Source organism: Natrix helvetica (genome assembly GCF_964273705.1).
Source record: "Natrix helvetica genome assembly, chromosome: 11".
Taxonomy (NCBI): domain Eukaryota; kingdom Metazoa; phylum Chordata; class Lepidosauria; order Squamata; family Natricidae; genus Natrix; species Natrix helvetica.
In genome coordinates this window covers 11,311,788-11,338,420 of record NC_138562.1, presented here as the reverse complement: position 1 = coordinate 11,338,420, position 26,633 = coordinate 11,311,788, and the positions used below count along the sequence as shown (strand labels likewise).

At 44.1% G+C, this 26,633-nt stretch overlaps 1 protein-coding gene across 2 annotated transcripts in view; it reads right to left on the bottom strand.

Moving 5' to 3' along the window:
• The window catches only part of DACH2 (dachshund family transcription factor 2), a 269,698-nt gene extending 245,831 nt beyond the window's left edge, over positions 1-23,867 (bottom strand). For both annotated transcript variants that reach the window (XM_081964105.1, XM_081964106.1), the window contains exon 1: positions 23,026-23,867. In XM_081964105.1, coding sequence (XP_081820231.1) covers positions 23,026-23,693 — 668 coding nt within the window. In that variant the 5' untranslated portion in view covers positions 23,694-23,867. The remainder of the gene's footprint in view (positions 1-23,025) is intronic.
• Positions 23,868-26,633: the final 2,766 nt, after the last annotated feature.

Sequence of the window (26,633 nt, the reverse complement as noted above, 5' to 3'; positions counted from 1 at the left end):
GCCAAAATTCCATGTTCTTAAGTTCTTCAGATCATCACACCGAGAAGTGTAATTTACAGCCACTACTCCTCATGTATGGGACACAGTGGCTCAATGGCTAAGATGCTGAACTTGTGGATAAGAAAAGTCAGCAGTTTGGCAGTTCGAATCCCTAGCACTGCGTAATGGCGTGAGCTTCCATTACTTGTCCCAGCTTCTGCCAACCTAGCAGTTCGAAAGCAAGTAAAAATGCAAGTAGAAAATTAGGGAGCACCTTTGGTGGGAAGGAAACAGCGTTCCGTGCGCCTTCGGTGTTTAGTCATGCCGGCCACAGGACCACGGAGACATCTTTGGGCAGCACTGGCTCTTTGGCTTTGAAACAGAGATGAGCATTGCCCCCTAGAGTCAGGAACGACTAGCACATATGTGCGAGGGGAACCTTTACCTTTACTCCCCATGCGCGTTTACTCCTTTCTTTTTCCGGAAAAACTTTGAGAACCAAAACATGTGCTGCCAGCAACCTTTCCGTTTGTTAGGCTTTCGATTAGCTGCTGACTTCAGGCACAAGGTGACTTAATTAGCTATTTCAATTAAGTGTCGACAGGACGCACACAGGAATACGAAATGCCAAGTTGCAAGCGACGCCATTGGGTTTTTATGGGTGGGGAATAAAAGCGACAAATAGGACCGAACTCAAGAATCAGCTCTGAAATAACGAATGGTTTATAAGTGAAGGGGCTATCTGTAGGAGCCATGGTGGCATAGTGGTTAGAAGGTAGTATTGCAGGCTAATTCTGCCAACTGCCAGCAGTTCGATCCTGGACAGGCTCAAGGTTGATTCAGCCTTCTATCCTTCCGAGGTCGGTCAAATGAGGACCCAGATTGTTGGGGGCAAAATGCTGACTTTGTAAGCATTTAAAGGGCTGTAAAAGCACGGTAAAGCGGCATATAGGTCTAAGGGCTATTGCTAATACTATTGTCCTTCCTTCCTTTCTTCTCTTTCCCTCCCAGTGGTTAAAATGCAGTACTGCAGGCTAATTCTGCCCACTGCCAGCAGTTCAATCCTGACCAGCTCAAGATTGACTCAGCCTTCCAGCCTACCAAGATTGGTAAAATGAGGTCCCAGATGGTTGGGTACAATACGCTGACTCTGTAAAACCACTTAGAGAAGGCTGTAAAAGCACTATGAAGCGGTATATAAGTCTAAGTGCTATTGCTATATAAGAACCGTAGTGGTGCAGTGGTTAAAATGCAGTATTTGCAAGCTAATTCTGCCAACTGCCAGCAATTCGATTCAGACCAGCTCAAGGTTGACTCAGCCTTCCATCCTTCCGAAGTCAGTCAAGTGAGGACCCAGATGGTTGGGGGAAATATGCGGACTCTGTAAAACCACTTAGAGAAGGCTGTGAAGCACTGTGAAGCGGTATATAAGTCTAAGTGTTATTGCTGGCCTACAAATCCCAATAGGACGAGCTACTGTTATCCCTGAGAATTGCTGAGTTGTTTTCCAGCAATATCGGAGGGTCACAGCAGTTGGAATCTTCTTAGCAAGTAACAAACAGCTTTTAAAAGGAAATCAAGCTCTAGCTCAATTTAATCCGGTGCTTTCGATCCTGTGCATGAGAATTAAGACTTAAAACACGTTAAATTCCTTAAAACAGAGCACAAAGTACCACGATGGTGAGCACAGGTGTACAGGTCGAAGTTATTCCTCACCAAAGCACTGGAGGTAAACAGTCTGCCGACAATGAAAGTAAATAACTTTCAAACCACCGAAGAGTTACCCTGCTTTCCTTTTAATATATTTTTAATGTGGTTTCCGTTTTAATTAGCTCAATAACATTTCAAAATACACAATTTATCTCAGCCTGCAACTTAGAGACCTTTGTATGGTTCCCTGCTGGAATTCGGCAAATAAATCACAGCTAATAAATAGGAACAATTGGAGTGTCAGCAAAGCCCTTCTTGGGGAAGGAAATGTCATTATTTGCAAGTTAAAATTTATTTCATCCTTTTATCTTCAGAACAATTTTTAACAAGCACGAAGCTAACCGAGCTGGGCTTTTGGAGTTTCACAAATCGGCACAGCGTTTTGAGCGGCAGGAAAACGTCGCAGCGTAGGACAGTTGTGGTAGCCCGTCCTTAAAAATACCACAAGGTGCAGGCCTCGAATTACGACCACCATTGAAACCGGAATCTCTGTTGCTAAGCGAGGTGGTCCTTAAGTGAGGCACGCCTGATTTTGCCCATTGTTTTGCTACAATTAAGCAAATCACTGTGGCTGTTAAATAGAATCATATAGTCCTTAAGTGAATCCAGTTTCCCCCGTGGACCTTGCTGGTCAAAAGCCAGTGGGGAAGGACTCAAATGGTGGTCATGTGACCTTGGGATGCTGCGACCGTCACAAATACAGACCAGTTGCCAAGCGCCCGAATTGTGATCACATGACAATGGGGAGGGCGCAAAAGCTGTAAATTGTGAAAAATGGGCACAAGTCATTTTTTTTAGTGCCGTTCTACAGTCACTAAACAAATAACTGTAAGTCAAGGGCTACCTGCAATTTGATCGTGCTGATACAGGCAGTCCTCGACTTACGGCCACAATTCAGGACAAAATTTATGTTACTAAGAGAGACATTTGTTAAAGTGAATTGTGCTCCATTTTACGACTTTTCCCGTTTGTTAAGGGAATCAGTGCATTTGTTAAATGAGTAACACCTTTGTTATGTGAATCACAAAAAGAGGATCACATGACCCTGGGACACTCAATTTACCCAAAGTAGTATAATTCCCAGGATCAGAATTGCAGGCTAACTCTGCCCACTGCCAGGAGTTTGAATCTCACCAGGCTCAAGGTTGACTCATCCTTCCATCCTTCCGAGGTCAGTAAAATGAGAACCCAGAGTGTTGGGGGCAAGATGCTGACTATAAAGCACTCTGAAGTGATCTAGAAGTGCTATTGCTATTACCCGCCCTTCCTTCAGGTTGCTTCCTTCAATTGCTTCAGGTTCGCTTAACGACCATGAATTGCCGAATAACTGCAATGATTCGCTTTAAAAAAAAAACCGTGGCAATGCTGGTGGCAAAATCATGCATCAATGACTTAACAACTTCCTTGCTTGGCAACAAAAATTCTGGCCCCAATCGTGGTCATAAGTTGAGGACCACCTGTACTTTTGAGCGGCGTCGACCCAGCTCTGTCACTGCAATCTGGCCAACTTGCAACACAAGAAAACCTTCAGCTGACAGTAGCAGCATCAACAAAAAGATTCTTGTTCGTCCTCAATTCTGGGAAAGTCTTTCCCAACCACCATTGGATGACCAAGAGGAAGGAGTCACACCATTTGTCTGAAATGATCTAGGGCAGAGGTCTCCAACCCCCGGTTCTTAGACCGGCACCGGGCCATGGCATACCAGAAACCGTTCCGCGCAAACAAGCGAAGCTCCATCCGTGGGATGCAGGCTGCATGCAAAACTACACCTTATCCGGTCCACGGAAAAACCTTCTCTCCACCGAACATCCCCACTTGTGATCTTCACTGCCAGCTTCCAATAAGTCAAGACAATGAGGAAGCCAGCCGCCACCTGATGTTGTGCTTAATGACTGCACAAGATTCCTTAACAACCACAACCTGAACGGTCATTGTATACTGAAGGTCGCATTTAATTTTGTTGTACAAGGTGCAATGACAATAAAGTAAACTAACTAACTAACTAACTAATCGGTCCATGGTGCCCAAAAGGCTGGGGGCCGCCAGCCTAGGGTCTCCTGCTTGAGCAGGGGGCTGAACTAGAAGGCCTCTAAGGTCCCTTCCCAATTCGGATGGTCTATATATTTTTCTGCTCCTGAGCCAAACAAAGAGCAGAGACCGAATAAGAGAGCGAGAGACAGCCCTGCTGAATTCAGAGAAGCAGGAAGGGCCTCTCCGTAGCGCCTCGCTATTCACAGAGACCAGCTGTTCCGCCGTCGGCCGGTTCATAAGCCACTCGACGGTTTGGGGACCGTTCCCAAGCCGGCGGGGTCATTAAGATTACGACGTGAGTCATTTTCTGCAGAGTTACGGGGGCAATTTCACTCTACGCGATCAAGTAGCAAATAATCAACGCCGGATGAGTTGTGCGGCGGGACACCTTTACAGGGGCGAGAACTCATGTTTCTTCTTACCTAAGCAATTATCAGGAAATTACTGCTCTGGGGGCGAACTTACGCATGGTTTCATTAACATTCACCCCCATTGTCGCAGCGTGAAAGGGGAAGATTTCAGGACAGAGGAACACAAGCGAAGATGATCAAGTTAGGCGAGTGTGGGTTTATGTTTAATGGTCTAAGCAGCAGGGATTCAGTACACTTGTCTAGAGAGAAGGAAAATACAATCAGGCAACTTGCAGCCGACTTGGCAATTTGCAGATAATCCTCAACATACGACCAGCATGTCCTGGAAAATTGGACCACGAAGAGATGTGGCTGTTATGTGAGACATCACATGACCATGACCTGCCAGCTTCCCCAATGACTTTACTTGTCAAAAACCAGCTGGGAAGGTAGCAAATTTAAGGTTGCAGATCTTTCCATAGCAGGAAAGAGAAGGAGAAGAGAGGAGAGGAGAGGAGAGGAGAGGAGAGGGAGGAGGAGGAGGAGGAGGAGGAGGAGGAGGAGGAGGAGGAGGAGGAGGAGGAGGACGATGACTACTACTGTGGGATCCCTGGTGCTTTCTGAGCTTGGTTGTTTTGTTGCATCTGTTTCAGGACCCAACTAGGAAACATCCGTGCTAGAAAGGAGTGTGGTCTGTGGAAAAGAGGAGGAGGAGGAGGAGGGAAAAGAAGAAGAGGAGAGGAAGGGATGACAACCGGGGGGGGGGGGGTAACAAGGGGGGGTGTCCTTGCTACTATCTGAATTTGGTCGTCTCCTTGCAGACATTTCATAATCCAAGTAGGTAACATCACCAGTGCTGGTGGTGGGTTATGTGGAGTGGAGGAGAAATAGAAAGGGAGAAGAGAGGGAGGAGGGGGAGGGGGAAGAGGAGGAGGAAAAAAAAAGGAGGATGGTAAGAACCTTGATGCTCTTCTGAGCTTGTTTTCTTGCAAACGTTTCATTACCCGACTCGGTAACATCATCAGTACCCTGCCCTGTTTCCCCGAAAATAAGACCTGCCCGGATAATTAGCCCAATCGGGCTTTTGAGTGCATGCGCTAAAATAAGCCCTCCCTGAAAATATTGCAACACAGCAGCAGCCATGAGGTGACCACGCTCACCGCCTCCTGCACCTCAAAAATAATAAGACCTCCTCGAAAATAAGGCCAAGTGCTTATTTCAGGGGGTCAAAAGAAAATACATTTTGGGGGAAACACGGTAGAAGGGAATGGGGGTTGCTCTCTGTTTATACACCCTGTCTGGTTGATCCAGGAAAAAGCAATCAGAGTTGTGCCTGTCTTGCTTCTTGGAGAAATGATAAGAAACAAATAATGAAGTTGAGCCTGAGGACATCACAATATTCTAGAAAATGCAGCCCAACGCCATTCTGGGACCATCAATCTTTGCAAGAGCTGCAAACCACCTTAGGACCTTTCCTCCTCCATGTCTTCTTCACGCTACACCACTCTGGTTCTTTCAGTTACACCTCAAAAGCTTCGGGTTTCCAAACCCTCCACCAACCTTATCCTCCTCCTCTGATGCTTTCCCCCATCAGGAAACACCTCTCTGACAACCATCCCACCCTGTTGTTGTTGTTGTTAGTTGCAAAGTCGTGTCCAATCATCGCGACCCCCATGGACAACGTTCCTCCAGGCCTTCCTGTCCTCTACCATCCTCTGGAGTCCATTTAAGCTCATGCCTACTGCTTCGGTGACTCCATCCATCCACCTCATTCTCTGCCGTCCCCTTCTTCTTTTGCCCTCCATCGTTCCCAGCATGAGGCTCTTCTCCAGGGAGTCCTTCCTTCTCATGAGGTGGCCAAAGTATTTGAGTTTCCTCTTCAGGATCTGGCCTTCCAAAGAGCAGTCAGGGTGGATCTCCTCTAGGACTGACCGGTTGGATCGCCTTGCTGTCCAAGGGACGCGCAGGAGTCTTCTCCAGCACCAGAGTTCAAAGGCCTCCATTCTTTGGCGCTCAGCCTCTCATCCCACCCTATTCTTGCATAAAAACTACAATTCTAAAGAAAAGAAGAAAAAACACTGCAAGCCCCAACCAACTTTAAGTCCTTCATCTCCCCCTCCTCATTTCCCTTCTGTTCCCTGCCTCCTCCTCCTCCTCCTCCTCCTCCCTAGTCAAACTATCCTTTGACACAACATTCCTAATTAGATGATTAGTGTGTGGAAGGGCAAGAGATAAATCATTTGCATAATTTAATCATAAAGAGAAGTGAAAGACAGTGCCTTCACTGTTCGTTTGGACAATAATCTTCCCCAGCTGAGAGAGACAGGGGTGTTTGGGCAAGGGGAGGAGAGGAGGGGAAGTATAGTTTAGCGAAGAGAAGGGAAAAAGGAGAAGGCGAGATCCTAATGTGATTAAACAGTATTTCTGAAAAGCAAGCAACTGCATGCCCCATATTAACAGAGCTGGAGGCAAACGAAAGATTAATTTCAGAAGACAATCAATTTTATTCTACACGACTGTCATAAATAACAGCTCATCTGCAGACAGGCCATTAGGCAGGGAGTTGGGGACATGTGTCACTAAGTCTAAGTGACACAGGAGGACAAAAATTCCACCCAAAGAAAATGAGGAATTATCATGGCCGTTCTGAGCTAGAAATCTGGGGAGATAAAACCAGGAAATGTGTTTTAAAATGTTTAGATGATAGATGATAGATGACAGACAGACGGTAGGTAGGTAGGTAGGTAGGTAGGTAGGTAGGTAGGGTGGATGGGTGGATGGACGGTAGGTACATAGGTACGTAGGATAGATAGATAGATAGATAGATAGGTAGGTAGGTAGGTAGGTAGGTAGGTAGGTAGGTAGGTAGGTAGGTAGGTAGGTAGGTAGGCAGGCAGGCAGGCAGGCAGGCAGGCAGGCAGGCAGGCAAGGTAGGTAGGTTAGTAGATAGATAGATAGATAGATAGATAGATAGATAGATAGATAGATAGATAGATAGATAGATAGATAGATAGATAGATAGATAGATAGATAGATAGATAGATAGATAGATAGATAGATAAAGTAGATGATAGGTAGATGATAGATAAATCGATGATATATGGATGATAGATGTAGGTAGGTAAGGTGAGTGAGAGAGAGAGAGAGAGATTAAAAAAAAGGTTCCCCCATTAGTCACGTACAACTCTAGGGCACAATCCTCATCTCCATTTCTTGGCTGCAGACACTTCTGTAGTCACCTGGCCAGCACGATTCTACGCCGAGGCACGAACACTGTTACCTTCCCACCGAAGTGGTACCTATTTATCTACACGCATTTGCATGCTTTTGAATTGCTAGATGGGCAGGAGCTCACTCTGTTGCATGGAGCTTGGATATCTCTCCCTCCCAGAATGAATGCTGGCATAATGCAACGTGAGGTGCTAACTTCCAGCATTTTCTTTCTCTGAGATGTTGCGACTAAAAAATTTTTTTAATACCCCGGGGGGTGGGGGGGTGACGGGAGAGAGGATTGAAGCACACACTTTTTTTTAATGTGTCCACCTTCCAAAAAACCCCACATTCTTATCAGTACCCGCACGCTTGTTTTCTTGCAAATGTTTCATTACTAGACTAGCCCTGATGATGTTACCTAGTTGGGTAATGAAACGTCTGCAAGAAAACAACCAAGCTCAGAGAGCACCAAGGACCCCACAGTTCTCCTCCTCCTCCTCTCCCACTCCCTTCTAGCACTGATGATGCTACCTAGTTGGGTAATAAAATGTCTGCAAGCAAACAACCAAGCTCAGAGAGCACCAAGGACCCCACAGTCCTCCTCCTCCTCCTCTCCCACTCCCTTCTAGCACTGATGATGCTACCTAGTTGGGTAATAAAATGTCTGCAAGCAGACAACCAAGCTCAGAGGGCACCCAAAGACCCCCTTCCCTTCATATATAAAAGATTTATGTCGTCTGGCGGCAATGAATAGAGATTGGCTTTTGTAGATTTCCCCCCCACCATCTGCTTATTTAAGAAACAAACTGAGAAGTTATAATAAAGAAAGATGTCCCACCCTATCAGCATAGGAGAGTGCCCAAGGCTGTAGTAAGAGAACACAAAGTAAATACAAGTTTGTCCTCAACTTACAGCAGTTCTTTTTAGGACCGTTCAAAGTTACAGCACTGAAAAAGTGACTTGGATGACATGCTTGGTCCCTGGTTCATGCTTACGACCGTTGCTGTGTCCCAGGGTTCACGCGATCCGCTTTTGCGACCTTCTGACCAGCCAAGTCAATGGGGTATAGCCAGACCCACTGAACAACCATGTGACTGACTTATCAACTGCAGGGATTCACTTAACAGCTGAGGCAAGGAAGGTCGTAAAATGAGCCCACACTCGCAACAAATGTCTCTCTTAACAACAGAACTTTGGGGGGGTCTTCTAATCTCGAAATTTGTAATCTTCTTAAAAAGAGCCCTGCGTTAGAGAGGGAAGCCTTAGCCGTCAGTTGCAACTGTTAATCCAATACACAAACCAATAAATAGACCAATGGAAATGTGTGTGTGTGTGTGTGTGTGTGTGTGTGTGTAGCACAGATGTTCGTTTCTAATGCAATCTCCATTCAATTTCCTAAGTGCAGTCCCTCTGTGCAAACTAGCTTAGCATTATGTTTAGCTTGCAAATTCTTTTAATAAATAATGAATGCAATAAAACCAGTAGATCAATGGCAAGCTTGAGAAATCATAAAGGGGATTGGAGGGGAAGGTGGGGGGGGGGGAGAAGGGGGTAGACAGAAAAACCTTTTGTGTTCAAGCTGTTGCCGATTAAAACGAGGGGGAGGGGGAAAAAACTTTAATCCACGGGAGGATCAATATTACTCTTTTCCTTTTTAACCCAGCGCATAAATAGCACACCGTCTCTAAATGCAGTTTAATGCTCTTACCAAGAGCTGCGTCTCAAAACAACCGCTGCAATTGCGCTATGCGAGGAGCGATTGAAATCTTTCCGGAAAACTTTTGGAAATGTTAGGAGGGGAGGGGAGGGGGGAGGGAGGGAAGAAGATGAGATAGAGAAGAAAGAAACGATATAGAAAGGGAGGGAGGGAGGGGATGGAAGGAACGAAGGAAAGATAAAGGAACAGAGATGAGGGAGGGAGGGAGAGGAGGGAAGGATAGATGGATGGATGGATGGATGGATGGAAGAAAAGGAGATGAGGGAGGGAAAGAAGGAAGGAAGGAAAGATAATGAAAGGGGGATGAGGGAGGGAGAGAGGGAAGGATTAAAAAAGGGAGGATGGATGGATGAATGGAAGGAAGATGAGGTAGGGAAGAAAGGAAGGATAAAGGGAGAGAGAAGATGAATGGATGGAAGGAAGGAAGAAAGGAAAGATAAAGGAACAGAGATCAGGGAGGGAGGGAAGAAAGGATAAAAAGGGAGGGAGAGGATGGATGGATGGATGGATGGATGGATGGATGGATGGATGGATGGATGGAAGAAAAAGGGATGAGGGAGGGAAAGAAGGAAGGAAAGCTAATGGAAGGGGGATGACAGAGTTAGAGAGGGAAGGATAAAAAGGGAGGATGGATGGATGGATGGATGGATGGATGGAAGATGAGATAGGGAAGAAAGGAAGGATAAAGGGAGAGAGGGGATGAATGGATGGAAGGAAGGAAAGATAAAGGAACAGAGATCAGGGAGGGAGGGAAGAAAGGATAAAAAGGGAGGGAGAGGATGGATGGATGGAAGAAAAAGGGATGAGGGAGGGAAAGAAGGAAGGAAAGCTAATGGAGGGGAACGGAGGGAGAGAGGGAAGGATAAAAAGGGGAATGGATGGAAGGAAGGAAAGGGAGGGAGGGGAAGGAAGGAAGGAAGGAAGGAAGGAAGGAAGGAAGGAAGGAAGGCCATTACAGATGGCATGATTGTTTCCAAAGGTAAAAATAAAGATGTTGCCCTGCACGAAGCATCAAACAAAGCAGAAGAGAAGACCATGAGGGACACACCATCACTTGACATTCACAATGGACAACCAACAGAGAAGTCCATGCGAAAAAGGACATGGAGCTACCTGTCATCTCTATCATTCGTTATCAAGACATAAAGGCAGGCACTGAAATTCTGCAGAGCAGGCACTTTGGGTCAATTCAGATGTCAGATTTCCCGACTGTAAAAACATCAGGAAGGACGATACTAAAACCCAGCGGCCCGGCAGAAGTAGGCCATACAGAGCAGTCCCCAAGTTTTAAAATGCACCTCCCTTCGGGGAAACGTCTAATATTTGGAGCAGAATACTTCCAATCGCAGAGAAGCCTTACGGGTGATTGTTTTGTGCAACTCATTTCTCATCCAAAGATTTATTTATTTTTTTAAAGTAAGCATTCGCAGCCTGTAAAAATGAAATTCAAGCCTGCTTAACATTTGCAAAGTGTTGTTTGTGAGCCTGAAGCTGCTTTAATGTTTCGTCTTTTGAAGAAAGGGGACAAGTGTTTGTCCGAGACATTTTAAAGTCATAAAGCGGAAGAGAAGAGCATTTGCAAATCCATACACAGACAGTCCTCCACTTACGACAAGCCCAAAATTTCCACTCTTATGCAAGGCAGCTGTTAAGTAGATTTTGCCCCACTTTTTTTTTGCTACAGTTGTTAAGCGAACGACGGCAGTTGCTAAGTGAATCGTAGGGTCGTTAAGCAAATCTGATTTCCTCCATTTTACTTGGCTTGTCGGAGGTCTGCAAAAAGTGATCGCACGACCTTAGGACATGGTCATAAGTACAAACCAATCGCCAAGCATCTGAATTTTGATCACTTGGATGCTGGAAAGGTCGTAACTGTGAAAAAGTTTTTTTTTCAGCATCGTCGTAACTTTGAACGGTCACTAAATGAACTGTTGTAAGTTGAGGGTTACCTATATAAGCATAATGCCCAACATCACAAGCTGAAACAGACGCAATCCACAGACCTCAGGTGCAAAGGGGAACTTATTTCTAAAACTGTGTGCGTGTGTGTGTAAGACTCAACTGCAAAATAAGCCCTGGCATGGTTTTTCAGGATGCTCGTAATATAAGCCCTACCCCCAAAATAAGCCCCAGTTAAGATCATTAGACAGACACATTTAGTACTGTATTTCCCTGAAAATAAGACCTAGCTGGAAAATAAGATCTGATGCGCCTTTTGGAGCAAGAATTAATGTAAGACCCAACCTTAATTTCGGGGAAACACAGTGTGTGAATATGCACACACACACACACACTCACACACACATACAAACACACACACGCATATGCATATACATATACACCAGTGATGGAATTCAAAAAAATTACTACCAGTTCTGTGGGCGCAGCTTGGTGGGCGTGGCAGGGGGAAGGATACTGCAAAATCCCCATTCCCTCCCGATCAGCTGGGACTTGGGAGGCAGAGAATAGATGGGGGCGGGGCCAGCCAGAATTGGTATTTGCCGGTTCTCCGAACTACTCAAAATTTCCACTACCACTTCTCCAGAACTGGTCAGAACCTGCTGAATATCATCTCTGATATACACACATATATCATACATCTACATATTGTTGTGGCCCAGCAGCGGCCGACTAAGCTGTTGGTAGAATCTGACAGCAATGAATACTATGGGACTGCCCTGGAGGCTGAGGAAGACTCTGGGGGGGGGGGGTGTTCGAAGTCAGAGCAGGGACTAGAGAGGCCTGTTGGGGACCAGGTGGCATCTGAGTCAGGGAGCAGTGAGGAGGAACAGAGGGAGGTTGTCCCTGACGTACGGATGCGTAGAGCTGCGAGGAGGAGGGAGCAGCTTTGGAAACAGTCTCATAGAAGGAAATAGGAAACAGGTGGCTACTGAGTAGCTCCTCCCAAGAGTGGCCCTTATAGGTGGGGTGATGGGAGGGGAATTTTGCAGGAAACAACAGTTATTTATCCAGGTGTAGCGAACATTTGAAGAAATCCGTGAGTTCAGGGCTTGTTTTCCTAAGAGATAAATTTTCTGGGCTCCCAGCCAAGGGGTTGCCTATCTCTCTCCTTAGTCGTGGCAGACAGCCAAGCCGGCGTCAGTATTAGAGGCTTGGGACAGAACACATATACATATACATAGATATACATATACATACGTGTGTGTGTGTGTGTGTGTGTGTGTGTAATTAAGATATGAAGATAAAAACCAACAGTACTTTAATATTTATGTCTAAATTTACAGTGCATGGAAATGTCTATTCTCTCCTCTTAAGGCACTACTAGGTTTGCACACTTATTCTCCAGTAAAAAGAAATGCCTTTGGTCTTGAAATAAGAACTTGCGCTCTGAAATGAGAGATAAAAGTTCAAAGATTTGACCCAGGGAAACATCTATTTGCTGTCCTTTTATACAGCAGGATTCATCCATCCCTCTCTTCACTGTCCCAATATTCCATTACATAACTCCTTTGAAAAGCTACTTAAAGCAAAAACTAAGAAGAAGAACAACCTTCTGCGGAATAAAACAAAACAAAAAATGCTTTTTTTAAAAAAAAAAGTAACCACGCTCGCTTTTATTTTTTCAAGTCACACCACTAAAACATGGAGCAAATTAAATGTAGCAATTAAAATGGAAACGATCCTGAATCAGGAAAGCAACTGAAATGTTTTTAAGGAATAAAAAACCGAAGCCTCCATGTTAAATCATACATATAAGGTTGTTCTCGATTTACGACAACAACTGAGCCTAAAATTTCCGGGGCTAAGCAATACAGTTGTTAAGTGAGCTTTGCCCCATGTTACGACTTTCCTTGTCGTGGTGGTTAAGTGACTAGCTCCATCTGCTAAGTTAGTAACTTATTTGCTATGTAAATCTGGCATCCCCATGGACTTCATCAGTAAAAGCTTTTTTTCAGTCCTGTTGTAACTTCAAACAGTCACTAAATGGATGAATGGTCATAACTCGAAGACTACCTGTATATCCATTCATCAGAATAAGCAAAGTTATGCGCAGGGCACACAACAAGTAGAAAATTGTAAGTTAAAGAAATTAAAGCTGCAAAATAAGAAAAATAGCCTATTTTATCTGGATACATATTCCAAAAAAAAAAAAAATATATGTTTGGCATATTTCACTAAATCACGACAATGTCAAAATGATGAATGCAGTGATTTCATTTCCTAAATGCAACCATTATATATTTATATCTTGATATATGTCCATTGCAACATTTGTAGGAAGATGTTTTCACGCAGATCTCATTATAGTTACGTTATTAAAAGGCCTTGGTTTATATTTAATTTTATACATTGATATGTTCCATTGGGGTGGGATAATTAATCATTCAGACTAAAATTCCACGTTGAACAGCCTATGAAGGAAGTTATTATATCCACTAACTCTGAAAGGTTTTATGACTTTGATTTCCTTTTTTCCCCAAAAGCCTACTTTGGGTTTTAGAGAAATAATTTCTTTTCTTCCTCCACCTTTCAGAAAACCTGGAGCGGGGAAGAGAGAGACAGAGAGAAACAGAAAAAGAGAGAAAGGATACAGCTACTTTAAAAGCTTCATCTGTCATAATAAACCTTAACGTCCACTAAATTTGAAAAGTCATTATAATTTTCTGAATTCCTCTCTCTTCCTAAACAACATTATGTTGGTTTTGGAGAAATAATTCATTTTCTCCCCACAGAGAAAACCCGAAGAGGGACAGAATAGAAAAAAGACAGAAAGGATACGACTATTTAAAATTTTTCAATTTCTCTGACACTGCAGTATTGGTGAGAATATCAATGCATCTGTCACAATAAACCTTAATGTCCACTAAATTTGAAAAGTCTTTTATACTATTATACTTTTCTGAATTCTTCTCACTTCCAACACAACATTATGTTGGTTTTGGAGAAATAATTCATTTTATCCCCACACAGAAAACCCGAAGAGGGACAGAATAGAAAAAAAAAGAGAGAGAAAGAATAAAGGTAAAGGTTCACCTCGCACATATGTGCTAGTCGTTCCCGACTCTAGGGGGCAGTGCTCATCTCCATTTCAAAGCTGAAGAGCCAGCACTGTCCAAAGAGGTCTCCGTGGTCATGTGGCCGGCATGACTAAACGCCGAAGTTGCATAGAACGCTGTTACCTTCCCACCAAAGGTGGTTCCTATTTTTCTACTTGCATTTTTAACTGCTTTCGAACTGCTAGATTGGCAGAAGCTGGGACAAGTAATGGAAGCTCACTCACTCATTCACGGCACTAGGGATTCGAACCGCTGAACTGCCGACCTTTCTGATCAACAAGAGCTCAGCGTCTTAGCCGTCCCTTGTAGAGAAGGGATATGGCTACTTTAAAAACTTCAGTGTCTCTGTCACTGCGTTATTGGTGAGAATATTAATGCATCAGTCACAATAAACTTTAATATCCACTAAATTTGAAAAGTCTTTTATACTATTATACTTTTCTGAATTCCTCTCTCTTCCAACACAACATTATGTTGGTTTGGGAGAAATAATTCCTTTTCTCCCCCACACAGAAAACCTGAAGAGGGACAGAATAGGGGGGGGGGGGGAACAGACAGAAAGGATATGGCTACTTTAAAAACTTCAATCTCTCTGACACTGGCGTGTACGAGAACATTAATGCATCTGTCACGATAACAAGCTAAGAATAACATCCAGACATCAAACCGAGCAAAGAATCCATCTGAGCTGATTCACTCGGATCCGTCTCATTGATTTATTAAACGCACAGCAACATCTGCAGCCTCGCGGAGTCGCTTGGAAAAATGAATGCGAGATCAATTCAAACGAAAAAAGAAAGAAAGAAAACAGATAAATTGACGCATAATTTACATGCAGTCCCACAAAACAGGGGTCATTGTTTTATTTCGTCTCGCTGGAGCCAATGGGTTGAAAAGTGCACGTCCTCTGATCAGGCGGCGTTAAAGGAGAGCTGGCGTCAGAAGGCAGCAAAATAGTTTCCAAACAGTTTTCGTGAATATACAGCAAGAATATCATCCAGGTCTAATTATTTGGCTCCAAACTCAAAGAGCAAAGAATAGGTCGGAGTAGGTTCAGGAGAGCAGGTAGAGGAGACCAGGAGTGAGCAAAATGTGGCAAAATACCGGGTTAAAATCTGTTACACAAATTCAAAAACCCTACCCTACCTACCTTGTGTTTAGGGGGAAAACTAGGATTCCTGGGTCATCGGAAAGAGAGAGATAAAAATCACGGTTCCTTTCACAATAGGTTTTGCTCTAACGGAACTCACAGGAGAATTAGCTATTCTTACGCGCCCACACCCAAGTTCTCTCTCAAGTTCTAGAAAGCAATTCACTCCCCGCAGATATTGCTAAACCAGCTATACCGCCCAACTGCGTTTGGAAAAGTTTACGCAGCATCTCCAGAACTTCTGGAGGTTACGTATCGGCACCAGCACTTAAGATTAAGGTTGGTTTGCATTCACAGATTATGGGGACATGTCCTTCTGGTTGATGGTTCACACTCTAGGACAGGTAGTCCTCGAGTTACGCCCACAACTGAGCCCAAATTTTCTGTTGCTAGCGGAGAAATTGGTAGTTTTGCCCCATTTTATGACTTCGCTTGCCACATTTGTTAAGTGAATCGCTGAAAGTTACTAAATTAGTCACACTAGTTGAATTTGATTTCCCCATTGACTTGGCTTGTCAGAAGGTCGCAAAAGCGGATCAAGTGACCCCGGGACACTGCAACCATCATAAATATGAGTCAGTTGCCATTTTGATCCTGTGTCCATGAGGATGCTGCAGCGATCATAAGTGTGAAAAATGGTCATAAGTCTTTTTTTTTTTCAGTGGCATTGTAACTTTGAACACTGACTAAAAGAACAGTTGTAAGTCAAGGACTACCTGTATATTGTTTAAAACCAGTCAATTCTACTTTTTTTTTAAAAAAAAAAACACAAGTACAGGTAGTCCTCCACTTACAACAGTTCACTTAGTGACTGTTCAAAGTTACGACGTCACTGAAAAAAGTGACTTGAGGCCATTTTTCACAAGACCGTGGGAGCCTCCCTGTAATCACGTGATCAAAATTCAGACACTTGACAACCGACTCCTATTTATGACCGTTGCAGTGTCCCAAAGTCATGTGATCCCTTTTTGCCACCTTCCGATTAGCAAAGCCAGATTCATTTAACAACCAGGTGACTCGCTTAACAAATGCAATGATTCACTTAACAGCTGCGGCAAGGAAAGTCGTAAAATGGGGCAAAATCACTTAGCAAATGTTTTACTTAGCAACAGAAATGTTGAGTGCCCTTGTGGTTGCAAGTTGAGGGCTACTTATAAACAAATATTACTTATTCAATATATGAGTAAGTCAATGCCTTTTAACCAATACAGTTTACTAGAGTTTGTCATTGTTCGGTTGGGTCACCTCTTACAACGTTATGGAAAGATATGTTGTGTATTTCATGACTAACCCTCCCTTACTTTTGCTCACAATTAAAGGAAAACAGAGTTATGCATTGCTTAACTGTTACTCTACACATTCTATGGACAAAAGGTGACAAGGGAAAGAAAAGTGGTTTTTTTTTCAAAACCTACAAAATAAGCAGCCGCATTAAATCTAACACTTAAACCCAAGATTTTCCAGCTCACACTTCTCGCCACCAAACTACACATCAGTAAGCAGAGCACTTCAGCATTCACACCCGTCTACAAGCTGGCAAGTTAATAAATATTTCTCTTTTTTAAAAAATATCAAGCGCATCTGTCAACTTGTTGACTAACCACTCTGGACACGTCTGAATTCATGCGAGCCACTTGACATTCAAAATATGGTCTTGTTTATGCAAAGATTATTGTGGGCATTCGAAACTGTGATGCGACAAAAGATTGTAACTTTTGGATTGCCTGCATTGAATACAGCAACTGTAAGGTTTATGGGAATCTTTTAAAACAGATGCTACAACCAGAAAGAATTAGGTCACAAAAGCAAGGCCCCAAGTCAGTGTTGGTTGGTGCTTTTCTTTTAAAGCATATAACCCTTTTTATGGGAGAACTGATCGCTGTTTTAAATACATAATTTAAAAACAAGTTAAAACTTTACTAGCTCCTTTATAAATTTCCTCTTTTTCCGAAGACCTTTTAAAACTTGCTTGAGATTCTGGATTTCCATAACTATGCATGCTTGATATAGCAGACATCAATTTGCAAATGTTTTGATTCAAACATCAGGATTTAAAGTAAGACTTTACTAGTTGCTCTGTCCTAAGAAATTATATTCAGGAGTCAAATTAATGGCCTTACCCTCCAGCTAAGTAAATATAGGCACGTAAATGATTTTTAGGTAGATGCCTAACATTATCCATAGGATCCTAGATGATAAAAAGGGCAGAATTAATTACTTGCCTGAATTTCCACAGCAATCTATAAAATACACTTATAAAGCTATTATTGGAATTCCCAAGAGAGTCACCAATGAACACACATATATAATATTGAATAAGGAGATTTTACTGAAACGGTACTTCTACTCAAAACTAAAAGTTCAATCCGTGGAGTTTTTAAAAGGGCTACGATGGAAAAAGAATTTGGATTTCAACAACACAGATACATTTCCTTGTTTCCCCAAACTTCCGACAAGAGTTCAGATGAACATTTCAGGAAACAAGGGATGTTCTCAACTTAGCAGAAACTACTATCGTTTAAGATGTTGCCGTGCTATAAAAAAAATAACTTAAGCAGCATGGCTTAAAAAGAAAAAGTGCTTCCAGAAGAGGAAGGGATGGTGATGGAAGACGAAGAAGGAGAAGAGGGACAAGAGGAGGAGGAAGAAGAAGAAGAAAAAGAAGGAGAAGGAGCAGGGAAAGAAGGAGGAGAAGCAGGAGGAGGAGGAGGAGGAGGAGGAGGAGGAGGAGGAGGAGGAGAAGAAGAAGAAGAAGAAGAAGAAGAAGAAGAAGAAGAAGAAGAAGAAGAAGAAGAAGAAGAGGAAGGAGGAGGAGGAGGAAGAGGAAGAAAAAGAAGAAGAAGAAGAAGAGGAGGAGGAAGAAGTGGAAGAAGAAGGGGAAGGAGAAGAAGAAGGGGAAGAAGAAGAGGAAGAGAAGGAGGCAAAAAAGGAAGAAGAATATAGATTGTAATGATCAAGTAACATTCAGGGAGCCAATGCAAAATCGCATCCCAGCTGCACAAAGACATCCAAAGTCTCTTGACAATTTCACATTCCAGGTGCAGAAGTCGAGCTCCTGTGGGGTTACCGTGTCAGAATGCACTGTCAAATTCAAAGTCATACACCTAAGATTAATTAAGAAATGTTGACATAAGAAAAAGAGAGGACCCAGACCTCTTATAAATTCTCCTTTCACAGGAGCCCAGTTAGTATATGGAGTTTTCTTTCATGTACAGGGACAGTTCAGCTGTCAGTTACGGCAACTCCAAAGATAAATATCGCACGGCTTTTTCTTTTTCTTTTTTGGTAATCAAAAGACAGCTGTTTGTCATTTCCCAAAGAGAAGGTTATTCCACGTCCTTCGTCACCAAAGCATGAAGTCAAAAGTAACGGGATCTTTTTTTTCTTTCCAAGGGGGAGAAAAAAGAAAGAAGACGACTCCGAATTCAATCATAGGATCGGAAGGCTAAAAAGCGTGGCACTTATTAACAGCATATTTAAGAAGAAAGTCTCACTTAGGTTAATGGGATTAATTTCCAAGGAGATGCGTACAGGATGACAAAATAAGGAACAGCCAAACCGTGGCTTCCCTTACTTGCTTTCTTTTGAAGCTTTCTGTTTTTAATTAGACATCTACTTCTGTTTTTTTTTATTTAAAAAAAAAGTCTGCTCTGTTTCATTATTTCTATCGATCTGGCAATTGCCATGCAGTTGCTCCCCAATTAAAATTTCATACCATCTCCTGGCTGGGTTTTATAAAGCTTTTGGAAGCCATGAGCCTCTCTGCACACAATGCTGCAATGTTTCGCTAAATGCATCCCGTTAGTCGTACTTTCTGCACGCAAAATGCCAGCCGAGACTTTACTTAAAGACTTCTGCAAAGTTTCTTTGGTGTCTGAAGAAATAAATACCCAAGGCGTTCTTTCGCCTGGCTGTTTTTAAAGACTCCAAACCGGATCTAACAAACGCCTTTTAAAAGATGTCCCCCTCCCAAGCTCGGGCACCAAGATTTGATTTCCTTGTGGACTGAACTAATAGAACTGCTGCCTCTCCAGTTACAAGAGCCTTAGCTACCTCTGTTTCAATTTGGCTTAAATGAGGAGACAGAAGGCTAAGGGCTTATTATACGTTTTATCCAACCCGCCCACATCATTTTGACTTGACATGGTTTAAAGACACCCAACTTCACAGAGAAGGCACAAGCTAAAGGCATGGTGCCCCTCTCTGAAATGAAGGAAACGCCTTAGCCATCTGTTCCCGTCTTATTGGAATACCAAGCAGCGCTTACATGCGAGCGACCTTAAAGTAGAAATCATTTCTACTGCAAGGAGCCTAAACGCACAGAGGAAAAGGGAGTGACACCAAAGGGGAGAAGTCCACACTGCACACAAGACACCAAAAATTGAGAGTAACTCTGTGGAGAGTCTCAATCTTTCAACTCATGGTCGTCCCCCAAAGGTGTTTTTGCAAAAAGGCAACTGGACTTTTTTGGTTTTGTTTTCCTTCGAAAAGGTCTCGCTTCTCCTCCAAGAAGCTTCTTCAGTTCTGAAGAAGTTTCTTCGAGGAGAAGCGAAACGTTTTTAAACAAAAGAAAAACCAAGAAAAGTCCAACTGCGTTTTGGAAAAGTCAGGCTAAAACTTTACCTATGCTCTACTCAACATGTGACAATCCAAGGACTCTTTTAGTCTTTTGATTAAAAGCCACAGTTTGAGCAGAGAGAAAATACTGCTTTTCAGAAATGTGTAGAACGAAATATTTGGCCTATTTCTAGTCCTCTAAAATTGGGCCCAGTGATAATTCAGAGTGTGTGTAAAATAAAATCAGGTTTTTATACAGGCAGCAAGTTCTCAGGGGGAAACATGTCTACCCTAAGAAACTTCAACTCAAGGGGAAAACTTGAATGACCATTTTCAAACTGCTCCTTAGCATAGTAAATTAAAGAACATTCTCAAATGTATTATTTGCCCTACAGTCTCCTGAGTTATTGAAATAGTTACAGTCAAAAAGTGGCTCCCAGTTGTTCCAAATAATATAGTTCTTTTATCTCATCCTGTAAAACAATACGTAGAAAAGTTTTCTGCATATTGTAAATGTACAAGGACATTCAAACCAGAGGAAGTTTTCAGTAGGAAAAAAAGATTGGGGAAGGAAAAATTTCCAGTTCTGATCAAAATGACCCAATTATCTCAATTTTTAAGAAACTAAGCTGCCACAAAGCAGACTTTTTTTTTGTTAATGTGTTTTCTGAGATCCTAGAATGAATAACAAAGCTTGCCAACTTTTGTTTCTACTCATTGTTTATTATTAGATCGTTGTTTATTATTTAGAACATTTTCTACTTTGTTATCTTTTCATATTTTTGTTTAGTTTCAAAGGAACACACTAATCAATTGGATTGAGTTCTTAGGTTGGGAAATTTGACGTTCTGAGCTTACATGACTCCTAATGTTTTCTATTAATCTGCAAGGTGACATCCTCTCCGTGCCTTGCAAAATTAGAATTCCAGCCACAAGAATTTAAAGAAATATGAAGTTTTAAAGTTTCATAACAAAGGAGCTGGGGAAAAGTCTCACATGCATAAAATTAGAAGAACGAGCATATTTTTGGTGTCTTATGAAAGAAATTCAGAGTTTCATTTGTATGTATTAACCAAAAAAGATTACCCAAACCTTGAATTCATCCTTTCTATTCTATGTATTGATAAAAGCATATTTTCCTGCTTACATTTTGAATGAGCAGACTCATTTATCTCTCATATGAATATTGCAAAGGGTTGGTTGTTGTTGTTGTTTTTTTGCAGTAAGGACATTAAACAAAATTAGTTCCAATATTACAATATGATCACCTTTCTTTAAGAAAATTTGCTCCCGGCTTTTTTTTTTTTTTGCCTGCTATTTACATAATCTCATTCAAGCATAACTTCCCTCTGGGGAACGAAGCATCCAATCGAGGTTCATCTCACTTACGGGCTTTACAGCCAAGGACTCGGGGAGAGCAGATGGTAGCCTGCATAAACCTTGCTTGGATCTCTTCCTTATGGCAGGATCCTCAAATTGCAACTCAGTTTGTCTTGTTGGCTAGGTTCGAGCCACATGTGAAGCAAGCCAAGATCTGGGGATCTACCCTTGCTAAGATATGGCCACTTAGATGTCCAGCAGCCTTTTACCCCAACCTCCCAAACCCAAGGATACAATCAAACTACCAAGCAGTTTCGATCCCAACCATGTTTTCTATACAATATGCAAAATTCAGAGACAGCGGTTAAAAGAAATAGAAACAGTCCTCAGGCTTTTTCACTTCTTCAAGAATTATCCTCGTCAACTCCCTAGAAGTTGTTTCTGGGTAGAAATCTTTAGGATATTGCTGTTAAATGCAATCTTGGATCTCTTTTTTCCCCCCAAAGGATTCTTTTTTCCAATGAAAATTTCTCTACTCGATCGTCCACCTTCCCTCCATCTTTAGATTAAACTTCGTAACTCTGAAGCGAATGTGGACACTGAAGTGGAACTCAACAGCTTGATGCCCTCACAAAAGCCATGTCCCTGTTCCAAAGGAGATCCTCATTTTTTCCCCAAGACATTATTAAGTACCCAGAGGCATCTTTAAAAAAAAAAAAGTGGAACTTATTTTAATGCATAAAGTGCAACCTGGCCTTAAACCCCAAAGTCTGTGCCCGCTCCCACTTGCTTGCAAAGGAATACATCCTGCAACACCCCTGAAACCAAATGCCCTCCCCCCTATTTTTAAAGCATGGGCTTAGATCCACATTGTTCCCACAGGGTCTTAATCACTGGGGGGGGGGGGGGGGAATTCTGTGTTTTGCAACCAGCCTTGCTCCTCAGCTTCAGTAAAGTTCTTTTTACCACCCAATTTAGGGCACCTTCTCAAAGAGGCATCTTTCATGGCGGGACAGGCACAATTCCCCAGAAACCTGCTTAAAAATTGGGACCATACCACCGCCGCTCTCCTCACCCTTCTCAACTCCCTTCCCCTTGCCTTCCCCAAAGCCCTCTAATTTTCACAGCAACAAAGTTTTGGGTCATGGGTTCAGATCTCACAATCCTGGACAAAGCAATTGGGAGGGACCTTGGACTTCCTAGAAAAGTAGCTCCTTTTTGTCTGAATGAACAGCCCTCCCCCCCCAGCCTCCTCCCAATCCAGACAGGCAAGGGATTCAAAAGCATCCCTGTCCCCCACTCCTTAAGTTTCCCACTCCCACCCCCCAGTTGCAAGTTGTCCCACTACTCCAGGTGTCAAACTGCCCCCCAAAAAAAGCCTTCTTCACAGACTCCTGGCCCTGTAAAGGTCCCAGGTGCCAGAGGAGGTGCCAATCCTGACTTTCTTTCTTTTCTTTCTTTCTTCCTTCCTTCCCTTCTTTCCTTTTCTCCTTCATTATAATATTGTGGGTATTCCTTTCCAAAGGCAAGAGAGCCGCTAGCTGGAAATTGGTTCTTCATCCCGAAGCGGGATGGGCGGCGGAAGGGGAATCCACAAAGCACCCGTTAGAGACCCCGGCGCAACGAAGCGCGACCCCTCGCGTGCCCGCGTTAAGCACCCCGCACGCCTGTAACCTCCATTCACACGTTCGGAAGAGAATTCTCTCGCCGAGGAAGGGAATTTTTTCCTCTTTCTGTTTCCCTTCTGCTTCTTTCCTCTCCTCCTCCACCTCTCTCTCCCCCCCCTTCCCCAAATAAAGGGTCTGGTCTCCTTTCCCCAAAAAAAGGGACACACACACACACCCGCAGCCAGGATGCAAATCCTGACCTTCCCTCTTTTCTCTTCCCTTTCCCTCTCCCTTCTTCCCTTCCTTTCTTTCTCTCTTTCCCGTTCTCTCTTTCACTCACACACACACACACACACACCGACCCGCGCTCACCTGGCGTTGGTGCAGTCGCTGTACAAAGTTTCGAAGTCCTTGCGCGTGATGAGCTTGCACCGGTTGACGCCCGGCTGGATGGCGCCGAGCCCGCGCAGGATGCGCACTTGCTCCACGGTGCAGACGACGGGCGCGATGTCCAGCCGCTTCAGCTTGGTGTAGACGGTGTGCAGCCCGCCAACCAGGTGCTTGAGGAAGAGGTCGAAGACCTGCGGCAGGCAGATCAGCTCCTGCCCGTCCACCACGAAGGAGGCCACCTTCACCCCGTGCAGGTCCACCATCTTGCACTCGTTGCCCACCAGCGGGGCCCCCGCCGCCGCCGCCGCCGCCGCCACCGAGGACCCGGGGACCCCCGCGACCCCCAGACCCCCGCTGCCGCCCGCGGGCGCCGCGTTGGAGAGGAAGCCGTGGATGAGGCTGCTCGCCCCGCCGCCGCCGCTGCTCCCTCCGCCGCCGCCGCCGCCGCCGGCCAGCCGCGGGGACTCGGAGGGGCTGGGGGCATAAAGAGGGTCCGCCCGGAACAAGCCGGCCGAGCCCGCCGCGCTGCTGCTGCTGCTGCTGCTGCTGCTCCCACCGCCGCCGCTGCTGCTGCAGCCCCCGCCGGTTGCTCCGCCGCCTCCTCCGGGGTTGGAAGTTGCGGGAATGCTCGGGGGAGAAGACACGGCCATGCTCTCTACTCCTCCGCCCCGGCCACTTGGCTCGGCGTCGGCGTCGGCAGCCGCATCCAACCCGGCCGGCTCCACTTTTTCCTCCAAACTGTTGGCCGCTTCCTCGAGGAAAGGAGGCGAAAGCAGCCGGCGAGCGATGCAAGGAGGGGGGGCGTGGGGGAGGGAGGGGGCGTGGGGGGGTGGGAAGGACGGACCCTGGCCCTGGCCCCGCCCACGCCCCGCCCCTTTCCCCGGGGAGCGCCCGAGAAGCCGCGCTTGGCCGAGCAGGCGCCCCTCCTCCCTCGCCTTTCCTTCTCTCCCCCTCTTTCCCCCCCCCTCCACCGCCTCCACGCGTCCCGGGCCAGGGAGTGGGAGGGGTCCTTCTTGGCTCCGCCCTCACCCCGGGTAAGGGGTCCCAGCCCGAGCCGGGAGGGGCTTTTGGAGAAGCCTCTTCGGAGGCTCTATTGCCTGTCGAGTCGCTTTCGGTCCAGCGGGCGCCCGGTTGGAGATCGAGCGGCCAGATGGCCAACTTGGAGGCAGCGGGGAAGTTTGATGAATGAGGCTGGGGGCGGGCACTAGAGTGATCACACACACACACATACACACACAAACTCATCTGCATGAATCTACACACACAAACTCATCTGCATGAGTACACACACACACACACACACACACACACACACAAACAAACTCATCCGCGTGAGTCTACACCTGTCTCCGGCCTCGGGCAGCGAGGCGTGGGAGCCCTTTGTGCGTGGAGGGGCACAGCCACGGGACCAACTCGCTTGAGGGAGGGGGAAAAAAAAGCTTGGAGGGTCGCCCGCGGATGTGGGGAGGGGCGGAGGAAGAGCTGGAGAGAAGGCGGCGGGGCGAGGAAAGTTATGGGAAGTGTTAAGACTTGGGGACGGGGGCTCTATAAAGAGAGATTGGGCAGATGCAACCTGAAATGGCAAAGTCTTGGATTAAGTAAGAATGTGCCGGTTTAATATTTCCCAAAATATGAAACTTAGATGTGAAAAGCCAAATAAGGAGAATATGAATAATAAAACAGCTGAAGACGGAAAATCGTAAAGAAACGTCTGAATATTATAATGGCATGGGGGAGGGGGTTTAAAATAGAGATAAAAATAAGGGGAATAATGATAGATAAATAGATGGATGGATAGATAGATGATAGATAGATAGATGATAGATAGATAGATAGATAGATAGATAGATAGATAGATAGATGATAGAGATAGATGATAGATAGATAGATAGATAGATAGATAGATGATAGAGATAGATGATAGATAGATGGATAGATAGATGATAGATAGATGATGATAGATTGATTGATAGATGATAGATAGATAGATAGATAGATAGATAGATAGATTATAGATAGATTGATAGATGATAGATAGATTAGATAGATTGATAGATAGATAGATTAGATAGATGATAGATTGATAGATAGATGATAGATTAGATAGATAGATAGATAGATAGATAGATAGATGATAGATAGATTAGATAGATAGATGATAGATAGATTAGATAGATAGATAGACAGACAGATAGATAGAGGAGGAGATAGATAGATAGATAGATAGATAGATAGATAGATAGATAGATAGATGATAGATGATAGATAGAATAATGATAGATAGATAGATAGACAGACAGACAGACAGACAGAATAGATGATAGATATAGATAGATGATAGATATAGATAGATAGATAGACAGACAGATAGACAGACAGATAGATAGATAGATAACACATTCATTCATACATCCCTGCGACCAATCCGCTCGCACAGAGAGGGCCTCCTCCAGGTGCCGTCCACCAGACAGTGTCGAGGGGCGGCGCCTAGGAGTAGAGCCTTCTCTGTGGCGGGCCCAGCCCTGTGGAATGACCTCCCCCCGGATATTAGGAATACCTCTGACCTCCGCTCCTTTCATGTAAAGCTCAAGACCCACCTTTTTCAAGTTGCTGGCCTGGCTCAACTTTGATCCAACTATATCGCTCCTGACGGGTTTTTTATTTGGGGTATTTTAATTGCATTCAATTTATTTAGGGGTTTTTAAACATTGTGTTTTTACTTGTTTTTATCTATCAGTTCACCTCCTCCTTGTATATGTCGTATATATGTCTTAGTATATGTTTTGTTATATGTATGTCGATATATTTATTTCCTATGTTTTGTTGTACGCCGCCCCGAGTCCTTCGGGAGAGGGTGCGGCTAAGAAATAAATATTTATTATTATTATTATTATGTATATGAAAGAATAAGGAGGTTTTAGGAATTGAAGAGTGGTAGTAAGGGTATGTGCAAACAATATGAAATAATGAGAATGAAATGTAATAATTTTGAGTAACAATATTATGCTGCTTTGTATTGAAATGTATGATACCCAGGTATGACACCATTCACACGTTGATATGTATAAATGATACAAAATAAAAAACTTGTTTGAAAAAATATATTTCCCAAAATATTTCATTCTTCTAGAGGGTGGAGCTCCCTACAAATAGCATCCTTCTCTTATATCCCGTTTGCTTGGCCAGCTTAAAGCCCAAACTGTGGCCTTGGCTTCTGCATAGCTGCAAAACTTGATTTTCCTAACCAGAGTGGCTGCGTTCACACAACAAAGCTAAAAAAAACCCCAAACCTACGGTGCTATGGGTTTGCCGTGTGCAAATAGGTGAGTAACTATTTTTCAGCTCTACAGCATCGAACAAAGCAAGACTTTCGTTTCCAAAGAACTGACGGTGATTACTAAACTCCTATTAGAGCTGCATTCAGACATTATTAAGCATGATCGTTCAGCCACTTCTTGGCTGCCGGGCCTGGGTTGCAAAACTCTGGATAACTGCCGGATGGATGGCAACAGAAAGAATGCAGAAAACGCACTGTGTTGCCATCTGGATCTGCTAACCTTACATTGGACTAACCACGGTTCGCTCGATCC